The sequence below is a fragment of the Chaetomium tenue genome, assembly GCF_020726465.1.
Source record: "Chaetomium tenue strain MPI-SDFR-AT-0079 chromosome Unknown F5144scaffold_7, whole genome shotgun sequence".
Classification (NCBI taxonomy): domain Eukaryota; kingdom Fungi; phylum Ascomycota; class Sordariomycetes; order Sordariales; family Chaetomiaceae; genus Chaetomium; species Chaetomium tenue.
In genome coordinates this window covers 2106548-2126866 of record NW_027117335.1, presented here as the reverse complement: position 1 = coordinate 2126866, position 20319 = coordinate 2106548, and the positions used below count along the sequence as shown (strand labels likewise).

At 56.6% G+C, this 20319-nt stretch overlaps 8 protein-coding genes and 1 non-coding gene across 9 annotated transcripts; 4 read left to right on the top strand and 5 right to left on the bottom strand.

The window, feature by feature from the left end:
* The first annotated feature begins 607 nt into the window (after nucleotides 1-607).
* On the top strand, nucleotides 608-3583 carry F5144DRAFT_586919 (ankyrin repeat-containing domain protein). The gene is made up of 3 exons (XM_066789799.1): nucleotides 608-1022; nucleotides 1086-1288; nucleotides 1343-3583. The coding sequence occupies exons 1-3, from the start codon at nucleotides 892-894 to the stop codon at nucleotides 3256-3258; spliced, it is 2250 nt and encodes a 749-aa protein (XP_066639168.1). The 5' UTR covers nucleotides 608-891; the 3' UTR covers nucleotides 3259-3583.
* Nucleotides 3584-3865: 282 nt separating this feature from the next.
* F5144DRAFT_396662 (uncharacterized protein) lies at nucleotides 3866-4474 on the top strand. Its single transcript, XM_066784770.1, has 2 exons — nucleotides 3866-4042; nucleotides 4162-4474. The coding sequence occupies exons 1-2, from the start codon at nucleotides 4019-4021 to the stop codon at nucleotides 4420-4422; spliced, it is 285 nt and encodes a 94-aa protein (XP_066639167.1). The 5' UTR covers nucleotides 3866-4018; the 3' UTR covers nucleotides 4423-4474.
* Nucleotides 4475-4847: 373 nt separating this feature from the next.
* F5144DRAFT_t175 lies at nucleotides 4848-4929 on the bottom strand. The gene has a single exon. It is a non-coding gene; the product is annotated as a tRNA-Ser (tRNA).
* On the bottom strand, nucleotides 4893-7139 carry F5144DRAFT_586913 (uncharacterized protein). The gene has a single exon (XM_066789798.1). It carries the CDS (start codon nucleotides 6983-6985, stop codon nucleotides 5345-5347), a length of 1641 nt encoding a protein of 546 aa, XP_066639166.1. The 5' UTR covers nucleotides 6986-7139; the 3' UTR covers nucleotides 4893-5344.
* Nucleotides 7140-8342: 1203 nt separating this feature from the next.
* Nucleotides 8343-11258, bottom strand: F5144DRAFT_396504 (uncharacterized protein). Its single transcript, XM_066784768.1, has 5 exons — nucleotides 10569-11258; nucleotides 10335-10516; nucleotides 8933-10268; nucleotides 8594-8869; nucleotides 8343-8537 (listed from the first exon to the last, which is right to left on the bottom strand). Exons 1-5 carry the CDS (start codon nucleotides 11070-11072, stop codon nucleotides 8379-8381), a joined length of 2457 nt encoding a protein of 818 aa, XP_066639165.1. The 5' UTR covers nucleotides 11073-11258; the 3' UTR covers nucleotides 8343-8378.
* A 996-nt stretch (nucleotides 11259-12254) lies between these two features.
* Nucleotides 12255-12944, top strand: F5144DRAFT_586905 (uncharacterized protein). The gene has a single exon (XM_066789797.1). The coding sequence runs from the start codon at nucleotides 12595-12597 to the stop codon at nucleotides 12769-12771; it is 177 nt and encodes a 58-aa protein (XP_066639164.1). The 5' UTR covers nucleotides 12255-12594; the 3' UTR covers nucleotides 12772-12944.
* A 1557-nt stretch (nucleotides 12945-14501) lies between these two features.
* On the bottom strand, nucleotides 14502-16299 carry F5144DRAFT_624254 (uncharacterized protein; the record flags this gene model as incomplete). Its single annotated transcript, XM_066792193.1, has 2 exons — nucleotides 15832-16299; nucleotides 14502-15530 (listed from the first exon to the last, which is right to left on the bottom strand). The coding sequence occupies exons 1-2, from the start codon at nucleotides 15865-15867 to the stop codon at nucleotides 14502-14504; spliced, it is 1065 nt and encodes a 354-aa protein (XP_066639163.1). The 5' UTR covers nucleotides 15868-16299.
* F5144DRAFT_586900 (NO signaling/Golgi transport ligand-binding domain-containing protein) lies at nucleotides 16300-17629 on the bottom strand. The gene is made up of 3 exons (XM_066789796.1): nucleotides 17409-17629; nucleotides 17064-17291; nucleotides 16300-16996 (listed from the first exon to the last, which is right to left on the bottom strand). The coding sequence occupies exons 1-3, from the start codon at nucleotides 17448-17450 to the stop codon at nucleotides 16685-16687; spliced, it is 582 nt and encodes a 193-aa protein (XP_066639162.1). The 5' UTR covers nucleotides 17451-17629; the 3' UTR covers nucleotides 16300-16684.
* Nucleotides 17630-17637: 8 nt separating this feature from the next.
* F5144DRAFT_396081 (WD40-repeat-containing domain protein) lies at nucleotides 17638-19380 on the top strand. Its single transcript, XM_066784766.1, has 4 exons — nucleotides 17638-17977; nucleotides 18041-18167; nucleotides 18220-18975; nucleotides 19028-19380. Exons 1-4 carry the CDS (start codon nucleotides 17858-17860, stop codon nucleotides 19075-19077), a joined length of 1053 nt encoding a protein of 350 aa, XP_066639161.1. The 5' UTR covers nucleotides 17638-17857; the 3' UTR covers nucleotides 19078-19380.
* Nucleotides 19381-20319: the final 939 nt, after the last annotated feature.

Sequence of the window (20319 nt, the reverse complement as noted above, 5' to 3'; positions counted from 1 at the left end):
CACGGGGTTCCCAGGTTGAATTGGCTTCTTTTGGGGAGATATCATGATACCTCTGCTGTTTTCAGTCAGCAAATTCCGTTCGGCGGGTTGGCTAGAGCCATGGCCCAACATCTTTACATTCTGGGATGTACATATTATTCACCTTTACTCGGGTATATGCGGCGACTTGGCTTGCCAAATTACATCCTGTTCACCTCATTCTTTTGCATACACTGCCTCGTGCCTTCCTCTCCTCTCTCCGGGTCGAAGAGTGCGTCTTTGGGCGGCGGGGGCTGCTTTCTGGATCTTCCGCCACCGACGAAGGGGAAAAGTGAAGCACCCGGGTCGTGTACGGGTCTTCGTTCCGTTGTTCCGACAGACCAACAAAACTTTTGTAGAGCCAGAAAACTTCTGTACAGACGCTGAAAACTTTTGTGTACCGGAAACTTCTGTATGGAAACTTTTGTACCCCTGAACCGCGCATCGAATCAGATACGAATCCCACAGACGCCTCTTGGACAAAAGTTTCCGCCGAGGTCGTTACCGGCGTAAACCCAGCTAGGCTTGCTTCACTAAATCCCGGATCTGGTACCAATCGTTGACCTCGCCACACAAAATTAACGGCACGAGGCTGTGCGTGCTGTCCAACAATAGGGCCCGGTTAGGCCGCGCACTTTTGTAATCCATGAGGCCGCTCCCGTTCTGCCTTGTTTCAAGCATCCTGCGGCGTGCAAAAGTTGTAAAATACCCGCTTATTATTTCCTCGCGCTGCGCCCAGCTCTCTGTCAACCCTCTAAGTGGTTCCATCCAGCGCTCTTCCCCTTTTCCCTTTCAGGCCTCCGCACTTGGAATCTCACATCAGCAAACCAAACCTTAAACCAACTTCTGCGGCTGCAAATACATACAATCAACATGCCAAGCAGCCATCCGGCACCGAGTGCTATAGAATGGGAGGCTCGCAAGCCTCAGATTGAGAAGTTGTATCAATCTGTGAAACTTAGCGAGCTCAAGGAGGAGATGGAGCGTGTTGGGCTTTTCGCCACGTGGGTCTTAGTTATGCTGATCTCATAAGATTCACTCTCTCCCTAACACCAATGCTCCAACAGAGAGGCCATGTACAAGAAAAGGTTTCGGGACTGGGGATGGCGCAAGAACATAACGCACGAGCTTGCTGTCGAGGCCGCCAGAAAAAGGGCTCGGTGCGAAGAGGACGGGTGCCCGGCTTCTATTGTACTCATCAACGGCAAAGAGGTTCCGGGTAGTAGGATCGAACGTCACATCAAGAGGCACAAGGCCGACTTGCGCAAACGTAAGTATCCTTGTTCCACATGACTACCCCTCCCCGTAAACTGTTGGTACATAGGCGAGGCGGATAAGGCGTCAGTACAAGCCCAGAGCAGCCTGGAGGCCCCGAGCGTCGTCGTGAAAACGTCGGCCAATCACCCGACCTTCCCGACGGAAACGGCCGTCATTCAGACACCGGAATATCAGAGGATCCGCTCTCATAAACGGGCACAAGAACTAGCCGTCTCTGTCGCGCCGTTCCCGCTAGATGGTGTCGAAGGTGCCGACCCGGGGCTGCCCTGGGAAAGCTTCTACTACCATCCTCCCAACGACATGGAGCCAAGCCAGTTGACTTCAGCCGACTGTAACTTCGCTAGCTACACCAATTTACCCCCAAACCCCAACAGCTACAACAATATGACCAGCCAAAGGAACCCGGTGTCCTTAATTTCCCCGCAGAAGCTGCCTAAAACTCGCCAGCCGATCCATCAAGCGGCACAGGAGGGTCACATCAAGACTGTCAAGCTTCTCCTGAAAGCCAGACCAAGTTGCGCAGACCTCGAGGGCGAAAACGGCGAGACTCCTCTCTTTCTTGCAGTAGAACATGGGCACACCGAAATCGCGAAGACACTCCTTGCTGCCGGCGCAAATCCTAACGCCGCGGACTGGAAAACCCGGCGGTCTTGTATTCACCAAGCCGCTCAAGGGGGTCACGCCGAATGTGTCCGCCTCCTCCTCACTCACGGTGCCACGGTTGGTGAAGCGGATACTCGAGGCTGGACGGCCTTGCTTCTCGCTTCACATAAGGGATGTGCCGAAACGGTCAAGGAGCTGCTACACGCTGGTGCCAACCCCCACGCCTGTCTCCGGATTGGCCAGAGTCGCGCCATTCACCTAGCGGCCCAAGGCGGCCATCTCGAATGTGTTGCTCGTCTCCTCTCCGTAGACACCAGGACGGACGAGCCGGACTGTGGCGGCCCAACACCCTTTATACTCGCCTGCGCGGGAGGGTTCGTTAACGTCGCCATGCTCATCCTGTCTGAAAGGCGGGAGACTACAGACGTCAACGCCGGCGGCTACCTATCTGGGAGCCAACCCTGGAAGCCCCTCCACGTGGCCGCCTATTGGGGTCACCTCCTAACCGTACAATTCCTCATCGACGCCGGAGCATCCGTGGACCTGCCGGCCGAGGGAGGCGCCACGGCTCTCTGGTTAGCCTGTTGCCACGGCCATCTGGAGATCTCCGAATGGCTGGTAAAGAAGGGTGCCGACGTCAACCACGCCCTGCCAGCCAGCCAACGGCGGCCAATCCACCAAGCCGCGGAGAACGGGCACTTAGAGCTTGTGCAGTTTCTACGTGGCCGAGGAGCTTATCTTAATGGTGGTGATGCCAAAGGAGTCACGGCATTGTGGCTAGCCAGCCAACGAGGCCATGCCCGGATCGTCGAGTTCCTCTTAGAGCACAACGCCAAACCCGACGCACGAACCATCGATACTTTCCATTACCCTATACACGAGGCTGCCCATAAGGGACACACCGGCGTGGTAGCCGCTCTTATCCGGCACAAGGCCCGCGTCAACGTAGTCGAGGGGGGCGGGTGGTCACCGCTCATACTCGCGGCCCAGCAGGGCCACGGTGAGATCGTCCGACTCCTCATCGACAACGGTGCTGATGTCAATCTCGGAAATCAGCAAGGCGCCACGGCTTTGTGGGTTGCCGCGCAACAGGGACACACTGAGATCGCCATAATGCTGCTTGACAAGCTGGCACAGCCCATCGTCTGTTTGTCCGGGAGGCAGCCCATCCACCAGGCTGCGCAGAACGGCCACCTTGAAATGGTAAAACTGCTGGTGGACTGGGGTTCCAATATTGACTGCCAAATCCCCCACCGTGGAGCGTTGAATATCACGCCCTTGTGGCTTGCGTCGCATTGTGGGCACGATGCCATCGTCGAGTTTTTGTTGGAGAAGGGCGCCTCCCCAGTCATTGGGTGATAGCCTCGGGTCCTTCATGGTAGCGGCAGTCCGAACCTAAGGTTGTATTCTCGTTTTGCCTATTTCTTTGGCAATCCAAGACTTAATCCAAAAGCCAGAAGGCATCTCTCCTTGTTTCCGCTTGTTGTGCTGCCCGAAAGCTCACAACTTTCAGGACATGGAGGGCCTGTAATTACATGTAGTATAAGAACTAAGGTGTTTATAGGCACCTATGAGGCGAACGAATTTACGAACACCTTGTTTTGCTTGCATTGCCAACTTTGTAGCCGCCCAACCCCAAACAAACGCCATCCCGAAACTCGCCAGCGACTGACGGAAACCGCCAGGGCCCCCCCATGGTCGTTCGGATACACATGCCACCAGATATACGCACGCTGTCAATAGCCACGCAGTTCCGACACTTACCGAAAACTTTTGCGGTCAAACAAAAGTTTCTAAATCCCTGTCCTGCAACGAAATGTTTTGCACAAGCCAGCACAGCAAAAAAGGGGGTTGAGCTGAGACAGCGCAGTACGACGAGGAGGTATCAGTAGGGAACATGCCCAGATTCCACAATTACCTACCTTTCTTGTATAAAGAAGCCTCATCCCACTGTATACCGGTTCAGCTTTATGTTCGTCCCGAATCTCACATCAAGGCCCCAGGATCCAACACACCCCGTCAGCCCATCCTAAAGATCACTCACACTCCCAGAGCTCCGGATCTAACCCACACTTGAATCCGTGATTTCCTCTCTCTGCCTCTTCCTTCAACCACCGTCATGCAGACTTCGTCTAACGAAGCGGTAAGCCGGAACGCTCCACCCAGCATTACAGGTGTTTGCCACGGTCACAAAATGCTTAGTTTCAGCTCATTGTTCTGTACTGTATGTGCTAACCCAAAGCCCATCATCTACAAACTCAGACCAACTCCAACACGAGCAACACGAGCAATAATAAGAGCCAGAGCGAGAACAGCAACCCGTGCCGCTGCGTGAAGAACCCCGACAAGCCGCCACCTGCCCTGGTCCGCTGGATCGCCGAGAAACCGGGCGACCAGCCTTTCTCTGGTCTTACGGGCGTCACCGTTGTCAAGGGCAATCCTGGCCATGGAGAAGCTTCGCCGCTAGATGTGGACCTTGGGCCTGGGCCGAGCTGCGATTTGGGTGGTGATAAGCGCGAGTAGGTTGCTGGCGGGAGAAGCTGCGGTGGTTTGGGTGTAGGATGAGTATATGGGCCATATAGCTTGGTTGTATTAATAGGGGGTGTGGAGCTGGGAACTGAATCTGGTTGGAACTCTTGGTCCTTTTTTGTGTACGATACAAGCAGCAAGAAGGTTTCTCCAGGATTAATGCGAAAGGGTTTGACTGATCTCATACTAATGGTCGGGGTAATCTAAAATGTTGAATCGGAAAACAATGTAGTCTTGTCACGCAGGCACCCTAACCAACTGGTTCTCCCGTCTTTTCACCCCTTGATTTAGTTGAACTCGGTCCCTTTACTTTGGTTACCAAATCGCGCACCCCCTGATGTGCCCGATTACACCCAGAAGATGAAATCAACAAAAAGAGACCATCGGACTTGAGGATCGTTGGCAAAAGCAAAAGTAATCGACGTGGGCCTGATTCGAACAGACGCTCCCGAAGGAACAAGATTTCTAGTCTTGCGCGTTAGACCACTCCGCCACCACGCCTTGCTTGTGGGTCGACGGAAAGAGGGTCTTTGAACCACTCAGGGGTAGCCCCTGAGCGGGACGAGGAACAAGAAGTCTCAACGACTCAAAAACCAGTTGGGCTTCGTACTCTGATACTTCTATCCCCGGAGAATATTTGATAAAACTCGGAGCTGACCAACCGCGGCATTTGCTCTTTTATAGAGAGCACCGGGCAAGACCAACACTCAAGTAAGTCCGGCGACGCGGAACCCCATCAACTTCCTGCCTCCTGGACTCAAACAAGAGACTCGGACTCCTTCTTAAGTTCGTTCACCCAACACCGCTCAAACCTCCAAGACTTCATCCACACTTCCATATTCCCCGTCCTTCTCCTGCCAATCCAACCATTCCAAACCTCACCTCCCCACCCTATACCCCCCCATCTGTCAAGGTCTCAAGACCCAACCGCCGCCCTCCCCCGAATAACATCCGCCGCCTTCTCCGCCACCGCATAAACCGTCGCTTGCAGCGCCGACCCCACAATCAGCGGCATCACGCTCGCATCCACCACCCTCAACCCCCCCACCCCATACACCCTCAACTCCGCATCCACACACCCGCCCAACCCCTCCGGCATCATCGCGCACGTCCCACACGGATGCGCCAGCGACGGCCAAAACACCCCGCGATCCGCCCGCAACCTAGCAACCAACTCCTCATCCGTCTGCTCCCCGCCCTCCCCAACCCCAGGCGCGATCTCCACCGGCCCCAGCCGCGCCATAGCCTTCCCTCCCCAAAACCGCCTCGCATGCCTCACAATCCCCACCACATTCGCCGCATCCACCGGGTTCTGCAGCGTGTGATACCGCACCACCGGCAACCCACCCCCACCTAAAGTAACAGTCCCCCTCGAAAGCGGCTTCAGCAACGGCAGCGGCGCCGCCCCGTTCCCCCGCAGCGGGTGGGCGGTGATGGCGGAGTGGGGGGAGGTGAAGGCGCGGGCGAGGAGGGCGCGCTGCGCGAGGAAGCCTTGGAGGAGGGCGGGGGAGGTGTGGTAGAGGGGGGGGAGGTGGGCGGTGGCGTTTTGGGTGAGGAGGGCGGTTGCGAGGGTGGCGGGGGTTTTATTGACGTTGGGGTTGGGGGAAGTGTGGTGGTGGTGCAAGGAGGGGAGGGAGTAGTAGGCGATGGTGTTGCCGTTGGCGGTGGAGATGGGGCCGGTTTTGTGGGCGAGGTATTCGGCCCAGGCGGCGGCGTTGTAGGTGGCGTTGGTGGTGATGGTGTCGGGGTCGGGGAAGGATTGGTTGGCGAGGGAGAAGAGGAGGAGGGTGGTGGGGTGGTCTTGTAGGTTTGCGCCGACGGAGGGTAGGTCCTTTTTGACTTTCACGCCGGCTGCTGCTAGGACGGAAGCGGGGCCGATGCCGCTGGCTTGGAGGAGCTGGGGGGTTTGGATGGCGCCCGCTGCGAGGATGACTTCTTTTCTGGCGTAGACGCTCCGGGTGGTGTTGTCTGATCGTGAGACAATGCGCACGCCCTTGGCTTTCAGAGCCTTGCCGGGGTGGAACAGGATTTCCGTGGCAGTCTGGCCGGTGACGAGGCGTAGGTTAGGCCGGGTAGTGTTGACTGGGTCGTAGTACGCCGACCGCGCGGTAGAGCGTGTCATGGTACGCGCATCGATGCTCAACGGTGACCAGAAGGCACCTGGCCCATCCCCAGCATTGGCGCCAGGCGGTAGTTCAAGCCCAGGCTGCTCTCTGAGCGCATCCCAGAAAACCGCCACATCGGGATATTGAAAGTCAGAGATGTGGGTGCGTAGTGGCCCGTTCCCATACACACTCGGGTCCCACGTAATGTTCCACCGCCTCGCAACCTCCGGGGACGGCGGCGTGAAAGTGGTACTCTTCCGGAAGTATGGCAGCAAACCGTCCCGGCCCCAGCCCGGGTTTCCCAGCTCCTCCCAGGCATCATAATCAGCCTTGCTGCCCCGTGAGTACCCCATGCCGTTGACGACCGAGCCGCCACCCACGACGGCGGCAACCGCCACGAGGGAAGTGGTGTTATTCAACTCGGGGTTGGGAGCCGACTCGGGGCGGATCATGACGCTCGTGTCCAGCCCATGAGCGTACCAAGGCACAATGGCCTCGGGCTTGTCATCAAAATAACCCCGTTCGATAACTAGCACGGTGGCTGCGCCAAGTCAGCGGACGGCCGAGAGGTGCGGAGGAGGGACGCGGTCCCACGCAACATACTCCTTTTGTCCTCGGTCAGCCGGTTGGCAACCACCAACCCCGAAACCCCGCCTCCCACGACGACATAATCATAAGCGCTCCCTTCGAGGTCGTGATGTTTCGATCCCTCCACAGCAAGAGGGCCGAGTGCCAGGTAACAGGCGAGAGCAGCAACTTGCAGTTTGGTTCTGCCCATGGTTGTGAAGCGCTGTCAGCTGCAAGTCTACACTACGCTGAAGCCGAGAGTGTAGGAAGGAGAAGAGCATGCCCCGGCTGACACCGGGAGCCTGATATGCCTGGTGCCTACCAGCAACATTCCGGGCTATTCCTAGGTAGTCAAGCCATCATACCCTAGTCACCAGGTTCTGGGGCTCGGCGATGCAGCACGCTGACTGATAGAGCTTGGTACGCCCAGTGATTGGTCGCCAGGTGCTTAGGTATCGAGGTTGGAAAAGGGAGGGAGGCAGGGGTAGAAGTAACATGCTTCCTACAAGGCTAGAGCAGAACTACACTAGGTACTATGTTCTACTTCGTCGCCAGGTTCGAAGCTTGGAGGTTGTAGGACACGTCTAGGCTGGGATATAACAAAAACTTCGATATATGACATCGTATCTTCGTCCAGATAGGCGTAGGAATCCTCTCAAGATTCGAGGCAACTCGCTATTAACACGCTCCATTGCCACTGTCGCTCATGCACCCCACGCGCGCGGTATCACAACCCATCCCTGAGCCAACTTTCACCTTTGACCTTCGTCGACCCGGCATTAAACAAAATACAGGACTCTACTCGACACAAAGCCAACAACCTAGACACCAACACCAAAATAAATCCAACACAAGGAAATCCACAATGGCGAGGGCGCCGCCTATGCCAACAAGAGGGTGAGCGGGAACCATGCAGTAGCCACTACGTCCAACTGTCTCATACCAAAACCAGAAAAGGAACGTGTACAATGCTCCCTAAACCTAGAGCGGCCAGCGCCGAACGGGGCCGCGCGGCAAAATGGTAGATAATATGAAAATAGGAGGGAAAAGAAGTCCGGGAAAGAAGGTATGGCCCAGATACAGCGGCCTGGCTGGGAAGGGACATCCAATGTCGAATGGACGATGCGACTACCGGCTCCATTCATGGGGCTTTTCGATCCCCAGAGTCCGACAGTGTAGATGGCCTTTCTTCAGCCAGAAAGCGTAGATGGCCTTTCTTCAGCCAGAAAGCGTAGATGGCCTTTCTTCAGCCAGAAAGCTCGGGAGCCCATCGGAGTCCTACTCCGTGGTCCCAATTGTGGTGTCCGGCTCCATTGAAAAGCCCAAATCGAACGCACCCTCTCCCGCGCCGGTGCCGTCTTGTAGGAATGAGTCGAAGTCGAAGTCTGTCAGCACATTGTCGCTCTGCATCGGGTTGGCAAAGTCCAGGTCGAAGTCCTGACCACATGTTAGCAAACCGCGAACCACATAAAAAGGGGCAGGCTGGTCCTCACCATTCCAGTTTCGAGGTAGGTGGTGGCCTGGTTGGGGTCCGCGTGGGAGGGCGGAGGTAGAGAAGCCGCCTGTTGCTGGGGTGCCGGCGCCGGAGGCTGTCCGTTGGCGACGACCTGGCCAGCGTTCACGTTTTGGTTCTTCGCAAAGCTTGCTGGGTTGACGGGCGTGATCGGGGTTGCGGGCGTTGGGCCTTCTTGAGGACCTTCTGGTTGTTCGGGGGCGGCGGCGGCGGCAGCGTTGTTCAGGTTTGGGTTATTCTTTTTCTGGGCAGCAGCCTACGGGAACGCAGTTAGCCATCAAGCAACGGTAATAATCGATATGAGGAACAGGGCACGTACCTTGGCCTTGGTGGCCTTGGTTTCCTTCTTCTTGGCTCCGGCCTTGGTCGCTAGTTGCGGAGTCGGAGGCGCGGCATTGCTGACCTGGGGCGACGCCGTAGTGTTGCGGGCATTAGCGGCAACCGCCGCCGCCGCTCCGGATGGCGGAGGGGGCATGGACCGTTGGTTCGGGCCCGGGCCACCTTGGACCTGGGGCTGCGGAGGCTGTCCCGGCATCTGACCATTGGGACCTCCCTGCGGCCACGGCATCGGAGCTCCCTGGGCGCCCGGTTGTTGTCCCTGGCGCTGGGCTGCCAGCATCTGCTGCTGGCTTACCTGGCCATTGAAGGGGGGGTGCGAGCTCGGAGGTCGCATTGCGCCGCCGTTGATCTGGGCCGCCATGTTCATGTTCATGCCGCCGAAGTGCTGTGCGGCGTTAGGATCCATGTTGCCGCCCATGAAGTTCATGGCGTTGGGTGAGCTGCGCGACTGGGCTCCACCGTCGGGGAGCGGCGATCCCATGTTGGCAGCGTTGGCCATCTGCTGGTTTGCGCGCTTCATTTGTTCGGCGGGGTTCGGGGAGGCACCGCTGCGCCCACCGGGAGGCGAGCCGCCCTGGAAGACTTGGCCGTTCGGTCCGGGAGCCCCACCAGGAACGCCGGGGCCGCCGGGCCCGTCGACTCGCGGCACACCGGTGGTGACTATATCCTGCTCTTGACGAGCCATCATCAGCCTCTTCTTGTTCTGCTGCTCCAGTAGCATCAACTGCATCTGATAATCCTGCAAGGCGTGGTTGCTACTGCCCGCAGCCGCCTGTCCGTTGGGCGCGCCGGGCCTCATATTGCCGGGCATCTCACCACCTGGGTAAAGCTGCATGAGAGAGTTACCGTCGGGGCCTTGCGGCACCATGGGGGAGCCCTGACCCTGCGGACCGACGGCATTGGGCATGGGTTTGTTGGGTATCTGGCTGCCATGGTGCTGCGACATGTTAGTCGAGTACGTGGCAATCTTAGCTTGTATGTGAGGAGGTGCAGAGGCAAAGGCCTGGAGCTGGTCAGGATTCAGCCAAGTTGGGTTGATGCCGTTCTGAAGGAGTAGTGCTCGTGCTAAGTCGGGGCCGCTTCCTACCTGTTGCTGGCCGGGCATGCCTTGGCCGGGTCTTCCGTTAGGCATCATACCCCCCTGGTTGGGGTTGAAGGGGGCACCTCCTTCGAGACGCGGTCTTTTGGTGGGCGAGGGAGCGTTGTCGGCCGATCCCGGAGATCCTTGTCTGGCACGATTCCCGTCCATGTCCGAAGGGTCTCGCTGCATCTGACCGCCGGCCTTTTGCTGGTGAAGCATCTGCATGGCTTGGGGGCTAGAAGCGCATGGTTTGTCAGGGGGCCGTCCGGGGAGGTGCTCAAGCGTTGATTTGGCCACTCACTTCTGGTTATTCGCCATGGCAGCTCTCTGCAACTGGTTTCCGGGCTTCATGCCCATGTTCATGGCGCCGTTCGGCATTCCCCGCATCATTTGATGGTACTGTTGTTGCTGCTGCGGCATCAGATCAGGGCGCATTTGGCGAAGCATATTTTGTTGCTGGTGCTGTCGCATGTGAGATTGTTGCTACGGTCAGACGTGAGTTGCGCCCGATGACAAGATACCAGGTGGCACGTACCTGTGTGTGATGGACATATTGGTTAACCTGTCCGCTAGATCCCTTGCCCTTCTGTGAGTTGAACATGTCCCAGAACAGGCAGAACCATTCGTGTAGAAAACAACTGTCAGTCGCAGGGGTCGGCACATTCGGCGCGGGCAAGTCGTCCGGGCGCTTCTGGTCTACGGCGTCCTTGACGTCGGTGTCCATAGCATCACCAAGTCCGTTCCCCAGCATGTTTCCATTCTCGTCGCGATGCTTCCCCGGGCTGTCCTTCATAACCTTAATCTGGGGATCGGCTTCGTAGACGGCGCGAGCGGCGCCGAACATGTTATAGCGGATAAAGTATTCGTAGATGTATGTGTTGAGAAGGGTCCGGCTCGAGTCGTTGAGCTGCATCTGACTCGGAGGCCCAGGTTGGGGTCCGAGGGCGCCGTTGTTAATCATGTTGATTGGCGTCCCCATTGGGTTGCCGACAGGCCCGCCCATCACGTTCATGTTGGGTATGCCCGCCATGTTATTCATGGTTCGCGGTGGGGGGTTGCAGACGGCTATCCGCGCGGGGAGGATTTTCGGTACGGGACGGGACGGTGTAATCTGATGGCGGATGCGATGACGAGGGCTGGGTGGCGACGAGTCTTTCAATTATCGCAGAATTGAAGACGGGCCGTTGATTCGCCACCAAAGTGGCACCCTGATACGTTAAGGCACGGCGAAGCGGTAAGCGTGGGTATCGAAAGTGTTGGGTCCGATAATCAGCTGCGGGCGGCGCGACCAAGGTATGGAGTGTGGGTTGTGTGCAAAGAACGAGAGGCGCGCGACGAAACCCGTAATGAGCAGCGCCGACAATTTTTTTGACAGAGTGCGGCGATCGGGAAACGCTGTCGCGATAATGGAATGGGCTTTCAGAGCAAAGATCCGAAACGAAGAAAAGAGTCGGGTTTTTGCACGAGACAGGCTCGAGATGCGCGACCGGGCTGGGCTCCTTGGGGGGCTGGGTACTGCTTAAAGACCCGTCTGTCGGGGGGTGGGATGACCACCACCAGAACAGAACCAAAAAGCGCGAGTCGGTTGATCCGCAACAGCAAATGGGAGCGCAACCACACGGGGCTCAGCGCAATGGCGGCTGCGGTCGGGCTGGAGACAGGTAGTAGTAACGCTCGGGGCTGTCGCAACCTAAGTCCGCCCGCTGCCCTCTAGCGTTCCAGCTCGTCGTCTGACTATGGGCGCAATTGTCGTGCTCACCCGCGACGCTGACCACTCGGGGCGAAATCGGTGAGGGTCGACGGGGCGGCGTCGGGTTCATCAAAATGGCATGGCTCGGAGGGTATGGGAGATGCAAGAAGTTGCAGGGACCAGTGCGGAAGCAGAAGAGGAGAAGGGGGAGGTCGGGGTTGGGATTTTTGGAAATTTCGGCGACGCCTTGAGCGTAATGGGGGGCGAGAACCCAAGAGCGACACGGCGATTGGGGATGGCTGCCAATCTCTCTCGGAGCGGAGCGGGTTTTCTGCGCAGTTTCTGGAACGGTACGGTTGACAAACCGCGTAAATTTGAGACTGTGCCTGCTTATGCCTGGGGTTTCGAGGATTTTGAGGCAACTCTGCAGCAAATTTAGGCCGCAATTCAGCTTTAGGGGTCTTGGCGCCCCGATACAGCCAATACCGGACAGAGAGAAATGGTCGGACGGGACACCCACCATGGCGAATTCTCTGCTCTAATAGGTACTTAACGAGCCAGGCTTCTCTCCAAGACTTCCAGGTTCTACATTGTGATTTCGGGGGCAGTGACTCAGAGATGGGCCTGCCACATGGCTTACCTAGTTACAACGCACCGCCACGACTGTCAACGTTAGGCTCGCTGTTGCAATGACGGCCAACAGAAGTCCCATCGAGGTTCCAGGTTGGCTCGAGGCTAACTTGGAGTGGTTTCCCACCAGATGACGACCAAGAATATTGGCTAGATCAACCAAAATCAACAAAGAGGTCACATCACAACACCAACATAGCCGCGAGTCATTCTGCCTGTTCTCAGTTGGGGTTTTAAACACATGACATCTCTTTACTGTGTAGTGAAACCGACGCGCCAGTGGAGCCTCCGAGCATGCATCCTTGTGCCACGTTTGGCAAGGATCCGGTGTGGTTGTGGTTCGGTGGGCAAGAGCCTCAGATGTTTCTCAGCTTGCTTTCTAAGCGTGTTGGGTAAATTTGACATGCGTGGATGCTAGGTCAGGATGCTAAGGGCAAGAAACCAAGCGGGCTGCCGTTCTTTTGGAAGAATTCCTGGCATCTCGGATGGTTCGTCCTTAGGTGCTCTTTGCAGGCGGCGCAAGTTGTGATAAACTTGTGGAATTCCTGTCCCACGCCCAAGGCTGTATCCGAGACACCGCAGCACGATCAGCGGCCCGGTTATCAAGGTTGGCCGATTTCTTCGACTGGCCTCTTTTTGGGCTTGAAGCCTTCCTCCGATGTGATATCCTCTGCATTCACTCGACCGATCTACCCCTGGCACATGCACGCCATCGCTAGGGTTGGGCCGGCTGCGGGGACGCCTCGGGCAGTCCTGAGGTGAGCTAAGGTGAGGTGGCTCGGTAGCAGACAGCAAATCCTAACTGCAGGACATTGAACTATGGGGATGATGGGTGGGGACGACTTGTTGGGGAACACGGGAGCACGGGAGCTGGGAGATCGCAGCGCAGCCCTGGGGATCCAAGCAGCATCCCAGCGATTTGCACCCACACGGCAACTGAACGGTCAATGAATGCAACGCCATATTGCGTACCTTGCATTAGTTAGCCGCGAGTCGTGGGGAGCAGCCGGACCGCCCACCGCCACCAACAGCGCGACCCGTTCTTCTCCAAGAATTGAACGCAATCCGCGTCTAATTTCAAGTCGAATGTGTTTTCGCGCGCTCAGTGTTTCCACGAGCAAAACGCGTGAAGCGCGCGTCACATTGCGGGGAGATTGGCCCCTCTCATGATCGGCAGCGCGATCAAACAGCCGGGCTCGAGCCGGGGTGAGTCCGGGGAAAGGCGCCCATGGGCCCACTGTTACCCGGAGTCACCGAGGTGTCGCTCCTGCCCCAGTAACGACATGCACCTTCTTGTATCACCAAATCAGGACTCAAGTCAGCACTTAAAACAATCACGCCAATGCAATCTGAACGCGGTCCAAATATAGCAAGAGAATGCAGTCCTGGACAAAGGACAAACTAAACATTTAACAAATTCCGTATTAGTTAAGGCACTCTTCGATTTGATGACCAGATATTACACGAAGCGATGAATTACAAAAATTCATACCCGCACTGCTTGAGCACTCAATTATCTTATCATGTTTGTTGTCTATTGTTTTGATGACGCGATGGTCATGGTAGCTGTGATCTTGACCCACGCCGAAGTAGGTGGTGCTTGGATGTTTGGGCTACGAATAACGTTTCAGCAGGATGTTGGTGTCCATGAACACCGAGACCCCTCCCCGTCTTTGTTGTTCCCACCTCATCTTTAGACCTAGCCGTCCCAGGCCGCTCCAGGACTCGTCCGAAATTACGAAAGAAGACTTGAAGAGAATGATAAGAAAGAATCCGGATCACAAAATAGGTATCTAACGTAAAAAAAAAGACAAAGGTGGCTTTATTAACCTTTTGCAACTGCTCTAGCTTCTAGCGGGTATCAATGATCCAAAGCAAACCCAACTCCAACGACGCCGTGAGATAGCTGAATTCTGGCCACGCTGTGTTGTAACGCCCCGAACCAGTCCGATACCCATGCAGTTTGTCTCCCACCGGACCAACTAGGATTCCAAAACGTCATCATCGTGCAACCCATCCCGTAGTTGTCCCGGTATTCCCCTGTAATCCAACCCCAACGTGCCAAACAAACCCCGACCCGGGAGCAGCCACCCAGTGGCCTAGGTACCATAACCACCAGGTAGGTAGGTTAGGTAGGTTAGTAAGTACTCAAACACTACTCTCATACTCAACCCCCACCTCATCCAACGCATCCAACAACGCATCGACGTGAAACGGCCCAGTCGACGGAGCAATCTTGTCCCCGCCGCGCCCGAACATGCCTGGCTTCGCCCCGCCACCACCATAGGTACTGCCTATCCCGCGGTCCTCATACGCGCGGTCGATGCCCTTGCAAACGCGCGTGATCGCCGTCTCGGCCTTCTTGGACTTGCTAAACCTAGAACCGAAGCTGCAGAAGTCGACGGCCAGTGTCCAGGGCTGCGCGCCGCCGGCGTTGGCCGGGTCGCGGTATGCTTTCCGCCGCCCTTGGAGCACGTTGCCGTTCAGGTTTGGCGTGATGGGGCAACCCCCGCACCCCTTTTCGCAGTGCAGGCAGGTTACTTGGAGGAGGTACTCGGCCTTGATCTTGCGGGGCGCTATGGGCTTGGGTGGCTGACTAGCAGCTTGTTGGCCGGGGCGGCGCCAGCCAGTTGGGTGGGCGACGGTGGAGGGAGGGGGCGGTTGCGTGTATTGTTGGGGTTGTTGGTACGGCTGAGGCTGCTGATATTGTTGCTCGTGTTGATATTGAGGCCGGCGCTGGTCCCGCGGGTCAATCTTTTGCGAGTAGCTGGGGTGCTGAGCGTAGGGGCGGTTGTCTACACCGGGTGCGTGTGCGGGGACCGTGGCATAACCATTCTGGTTGGACCTGTTCCTATGTTTGGAAAAGATGTTGCCCATTTTGGTGTTCCTGGAAGTTGAATGTGACGATTTTAGTGCTTGTCCCTCGGAAACTCCGGGTTGTGTTGAATCGTGTGCTGATAGAGTGTGAGGACCGCGGAAAAGGACGAGCGTGCTTCTCAAGCCCGCCGCCATGGCTACTCTTATTGTAGTGTCCGGATGCATGTTGTTGGTGGGCATTGACATGGTGGTGGCCCAAGATTGATGGCGTGCGAGCATCTTGAGATCGTGATCATACGGACCGTCGACGATCAAAACACAGTTTGCGGGTGAAATGGTGAGGGCCGGGTGGTCGAAGGCCTAGATAAACGGTTTTGTCTGTCAATCGACATGTGTGAGACCGTCTTTGACACCAGGTCGAAAGGGTGGCCGATTGTTCGGCCCCCCGCAGGGCAACATCAAGATATAGTATCGTTTGCGCATCCCTCCGCAGCATCACGGGGCTGATGGGTGGCGTGGCGGTGTGTGCAAAGAATGACTTGTCAGTGGCGGCGCCAAAGAGTCAAAGGCAAAGTAAAGCGTTGCACGCGGTGGTGGACTTTGATCCGTCACTCCCATGGGCTCGGGAAACGAGGCGCAGTCGCCGCAGCGAGTGGCCCACGCGCGGCCGTTGCAGAATTTCGGGCTGTGTTGGCATTTTTGCTCCAAAGCCGGGCGCCAGAGACAGCCGACTCCGTCTCGGCACGGGCTAATAAGTATAACACAGAGCGGCTGGGTTGTGTTGGCCTTCAACCGTGGGGGGCTTGCGTGTGTGACGCAGGAATCCGGACCGCAAAAAAAGAGGAGACTTGATCCAACAATCCCACAACGATCCCACAACGCCAACCTCCAGTAAATCGCTGGCAAAACGCGAGGAGGACAGATTGATTCTTCTTTTAAAGCCGGCCACTCATCGAGGGAATAATGGCAAGCTTGAAAAATCACCAGATTAAATATGTCAGCCACGGGTGGCGATGATGACACGCAGGTGGCATGACAAACAACCACAACACGTTGTCAACTACTGCTGGCCCCGGTGATGCGGGTTCCTTGGCCCCAAAGACACTGCACTGCGAATCATACTGAACAGAGTGCATAATGATATCAATTGTAGTTCCGCCTCGCGGGTCTATTGAGCCTCTTGTGGATGCACGCCCGACTGCCAGACCATAACCCCCAAGTTTCATCACCGGCCCGGCCCCACCGGCCACTTCTCCCTGGGCCCCGATCTGGCGGGCCTATGCCAAGTGGTGATGGAATTAGTGTCGACGCTTTTCAGTATGCGCATCGCTGTATGTTGCCCCAGGTCTTGACATTCAACGTGCCAAGGTGACCACCGCTCTGTCAAGACCTAACCGGTTCTCCTTATGGCCAATATAGCCGGCCAGCTGCGCCATTTCCCCTCAGGCTGGATACGTGGGTTTCTTCTGCGTAGGACCAAACTTTTCAGACAGCCCCATTCTTCGGCATAACGCCTAGTCATCCTCTGGCGGCAGCTCGTCGTCGATGTATCGTATCAAGCTGATGCGCATCTCGGTTGTATCGTTGCCTCTTAGCACATCGCTAACAAACTTGGCCTCCACCTGCATCTGGACCATCTCTAGTGCTCCCCGGAGCACGCCGCACAGGATGTTGGAATACCACAGTTCGTCTTGGGCACGGCCGTCATCGGGCAGCTCGACAAAGTCGGCGAAGGGGTTTTCGTCGAAAACAAGAGAAAACTGCTTGCCGTCGCTCGTCCAGTTTGTAATTGTGGGTGTAATATTGAGGAATATTTTGAAGCCGACCTGTAGCACACCGTGGTCAGACTTCGCGAGAGGTAACGAGCCAGGTTGGAGCGGGGCGCAAACTGACCTTGGCGATCATCTCTGCTGTTTCTCGGAAGTTGGAGCAGCGCTTGAAGGTATTTGATTTGGCGAGGTAGTCTTCGATCAAACGTAATCCGATATTGTAGCCCATCTTGTCGAGTTGCTGGTTAACCTTGACGTAGTCGCTGTCGAAGTCCTTGCAAAGCTGCGCGACCATTGCGCCGTATGTGAGGACGACGAGCTCGGCATTAACTTTGTCCATCCGCGTCCTCCAGAAGTTAGCAGGGCAGTCGGCGATATGGGGGTTGCGTTCTCCTACTTCCACACCCTAGGGAAAGGCGGTATTGTTAGCGAGAGGCACTGGGCGGAGCGGAGGGGAAGGGAATGCGAGCACGTACTCTTCCCCAAGCCTCGATGCCTTGCTCGACGCCATGGCGAATTAAATAAACGCGGCCGAGACTCTCGATAATACGGGGCGGTATGGTTATGCTCGAAGAAAAAATGATGAACGGAGCGCGACGGCAAAGGCGTCGAATGTCAAAAGGAAGATGCAGTCGGGGATTGAGCAGCCCCAGACAGGGTAACTACAAGGGTGCTCAACATCAATCGCACATCTGGATGTGGGGTTGCAACTTGGGCCGCCCCATCCCATGCACAGGCTCACTGGGCCCAGCAGCACGGGCCATCTAAAATCCAAGCAGCTCCACGGTTTCCAAGCTGGGCAAGCACTCCAACACCAAGCTGGAAGGTTTAAACATCACCACCTTCAACCTTGCCTATCTCGCTTACCCCATTCGTCAATTAACTCCGGAAACAACACCCGAACTAACAATCATCACAATGTCAGAAAAGAGACCGGCCGCCGACCAGGGACAGCTAGTGGTGAAGCGGCAGAATGTGGGCACGAGTCGCGCTCTCACCCGCCAGGGCGCGTCGGGGAGCGGTGCACTCATCCAGACGGTATGCCCAACAATTCTGGTGCACATGAGGTAGTTTTCTTGCCCCGCTGACCACTTATCATAGGCCCCGAGAACAAGCGCGTTGCAGGCACCATTAATGGAGTTGTCGGGACACTCCGGGGAGATCTTCACGGCCAAGTTCGACCCGACGGGGAACCTTATCGCATCCGGGTCGATGGACAGGACAATAAGTGCGTGGATACATCTTCCCTCGGTGATACAACTAGCGGCTAACGGAGGCAGTGCTTTGGCGGACATACGGCGACTGCGAAAACTACGGCGTGCTCAGCGGCCACCGCGGCGCCATCCTCGACCTCCAATGGTCTCGTGACTCCGATATTCTCTTCTCGGCCTCCGCCGACACGCATCTCGCGAGCTGGGACCTCACGTCAGGAGAGAGGATACGGCGGTACGTTGGGCACGAGGAGATTGTCAACTCGATGGACATTAGCAGGCGCGGCGAGGAGCTGCTGATCAGCGGGAGCGACGACGGGACGATTGGCGTCTGGGACCCGAGGACAAAGAATGCCGTTGATTACATCGAGACCGAGTTCCCCATCACTGCGGTGGCCATCTCGGAGGCCGGTAACGAGATTTATTCGGGCGGCATCGACAATGACATCAAGGTGTGGGATATCAGGAAGAAGGCGCTGGTTCACTCGATGCTGGGCCACACGGACACAATCACTTCGTTGAGGGTATCGCCGGACGGCCAGCAGCTCCTCTCGTATGCGATGGATTCGACGGCGAGGACGTGGGACATTCGGCCATTTGCCCCAGCCGAGCGGCACATCCGCACGTTTGACGGTGCCCCGTTGGGGCTAGAGAAGAACTTGATCAGCGGGAGCTGGGATTCGGACGGCAAGAAGATTGGCGTTGGCGCCGGTGACGGGACCGTTGTTATCTGGGGTAGCGATACCGGGAAGCTGCTGTACAAACTGCCCGGGCACAAAGGCACGGTGAACTGCGCCGAATTTGCGCCGGGCGATGCCCCCCTAGGTTGGTACTCCCGATTCCTGCTCCCATGTAACTTTTACTAACCGATCATTAGTTCTTTCCGCATCTTCTGACAAGACGATGCTGCTGGGCGAGCTCAAATGAGACATGCTGCGGGTCCTGGCAAGTTAACCGCACCGTCTGCGGCCTAAAGGAGAGTACGCCGGCTTGGAGCCTCCCAAACGCAAACCGCTAGAGCTGCAAGCAACGGCAGTGCCGCCGAATACTGGCGCAGGCCTGGTCCGATGGATACGGTCCCATGCCATAGTTATGGCATTTTGGATGCGAGGGCTTTGTTCTGTGGCGCACTTAATCGAACCGGGACGATGAGTGCCAGTCACGGGATCAACTTCCTCCTGCAGCGCCACGAAGCAGAGTAAAACAGGGGTGTAGTAGGAAAGTTACGGACATGATACCCAATCTCAACGAGATTCCAACAGAGTCTGACCCAGTCTGGATGATCGATCTCGCGGAAGATATTCGCTTGCTGTCCGCAACCGCCCAAGACAACACATGATTCTAATGACTCAGAAAGTCCAGGGAATTCACTCTGGACGGATAAATATTCCAGTTTTGCCCTCACATTGTCTCTCCAAAAAAGTCGTTTTCGTGTCGTGGTCGACAGTGACCCGTTATCTAATTCGCTGTCACCCAAGCTTCTGTGTGCAACCTGAATGAAGCACGGGGAATTCAGACGGGCCTGTAAAAGGTTCAGGGGCACCTGAAACGTGGTCGGAGCTCCACCCTGACTTCATGCAATCGTTTCGTGTGAGCCAATGATTCGGGTGCAGCCGCCCTCTTCTGCCGGTCAGGGGTTCCTGCATCCCAAGATCTCAGCTGCACCTTGTCGACGAATCGTCGGGATGAAGGTGGTGGGAGGTTGAGAACGACTGGTTGGGCTAGACTGGACTGAATGCAGGGACGAGGTGTCGGCTTGTTCAACGAGTGGATGTGGTGGACGGGAACGAGAGGCAAGAGAGCAATTATTGGGGGAAAGATATTGTCTTGCTTGTCGTCCCGGCTGTGTAGTGTGTGATCGAACCGTCCGGGACAGGAACGTACGTTGAGACGCGGCATCCTCTTCCGCGATGCAGGGGCGGAAGCGGCGTGGCATTCTTCGCCCTGGACCAAGACTGATTGACAGAACCACACATTGAAGTTCTCCTCGAAGCCTAAGCGTGCTTCAACCCACCCACCAAAAGGAAAAGCGCCCAGTGGCTTGCACTGACGTGTGGCTTCAAGCCCCTGCATCCCGAGTCTCACCATCAACCCCCTCTCGTCGACTCAAATCGGTGGGTGGCCTGTCGTAGCCTCGGCTGCCCTGCCGACACTTCACTTCTTCTCCCT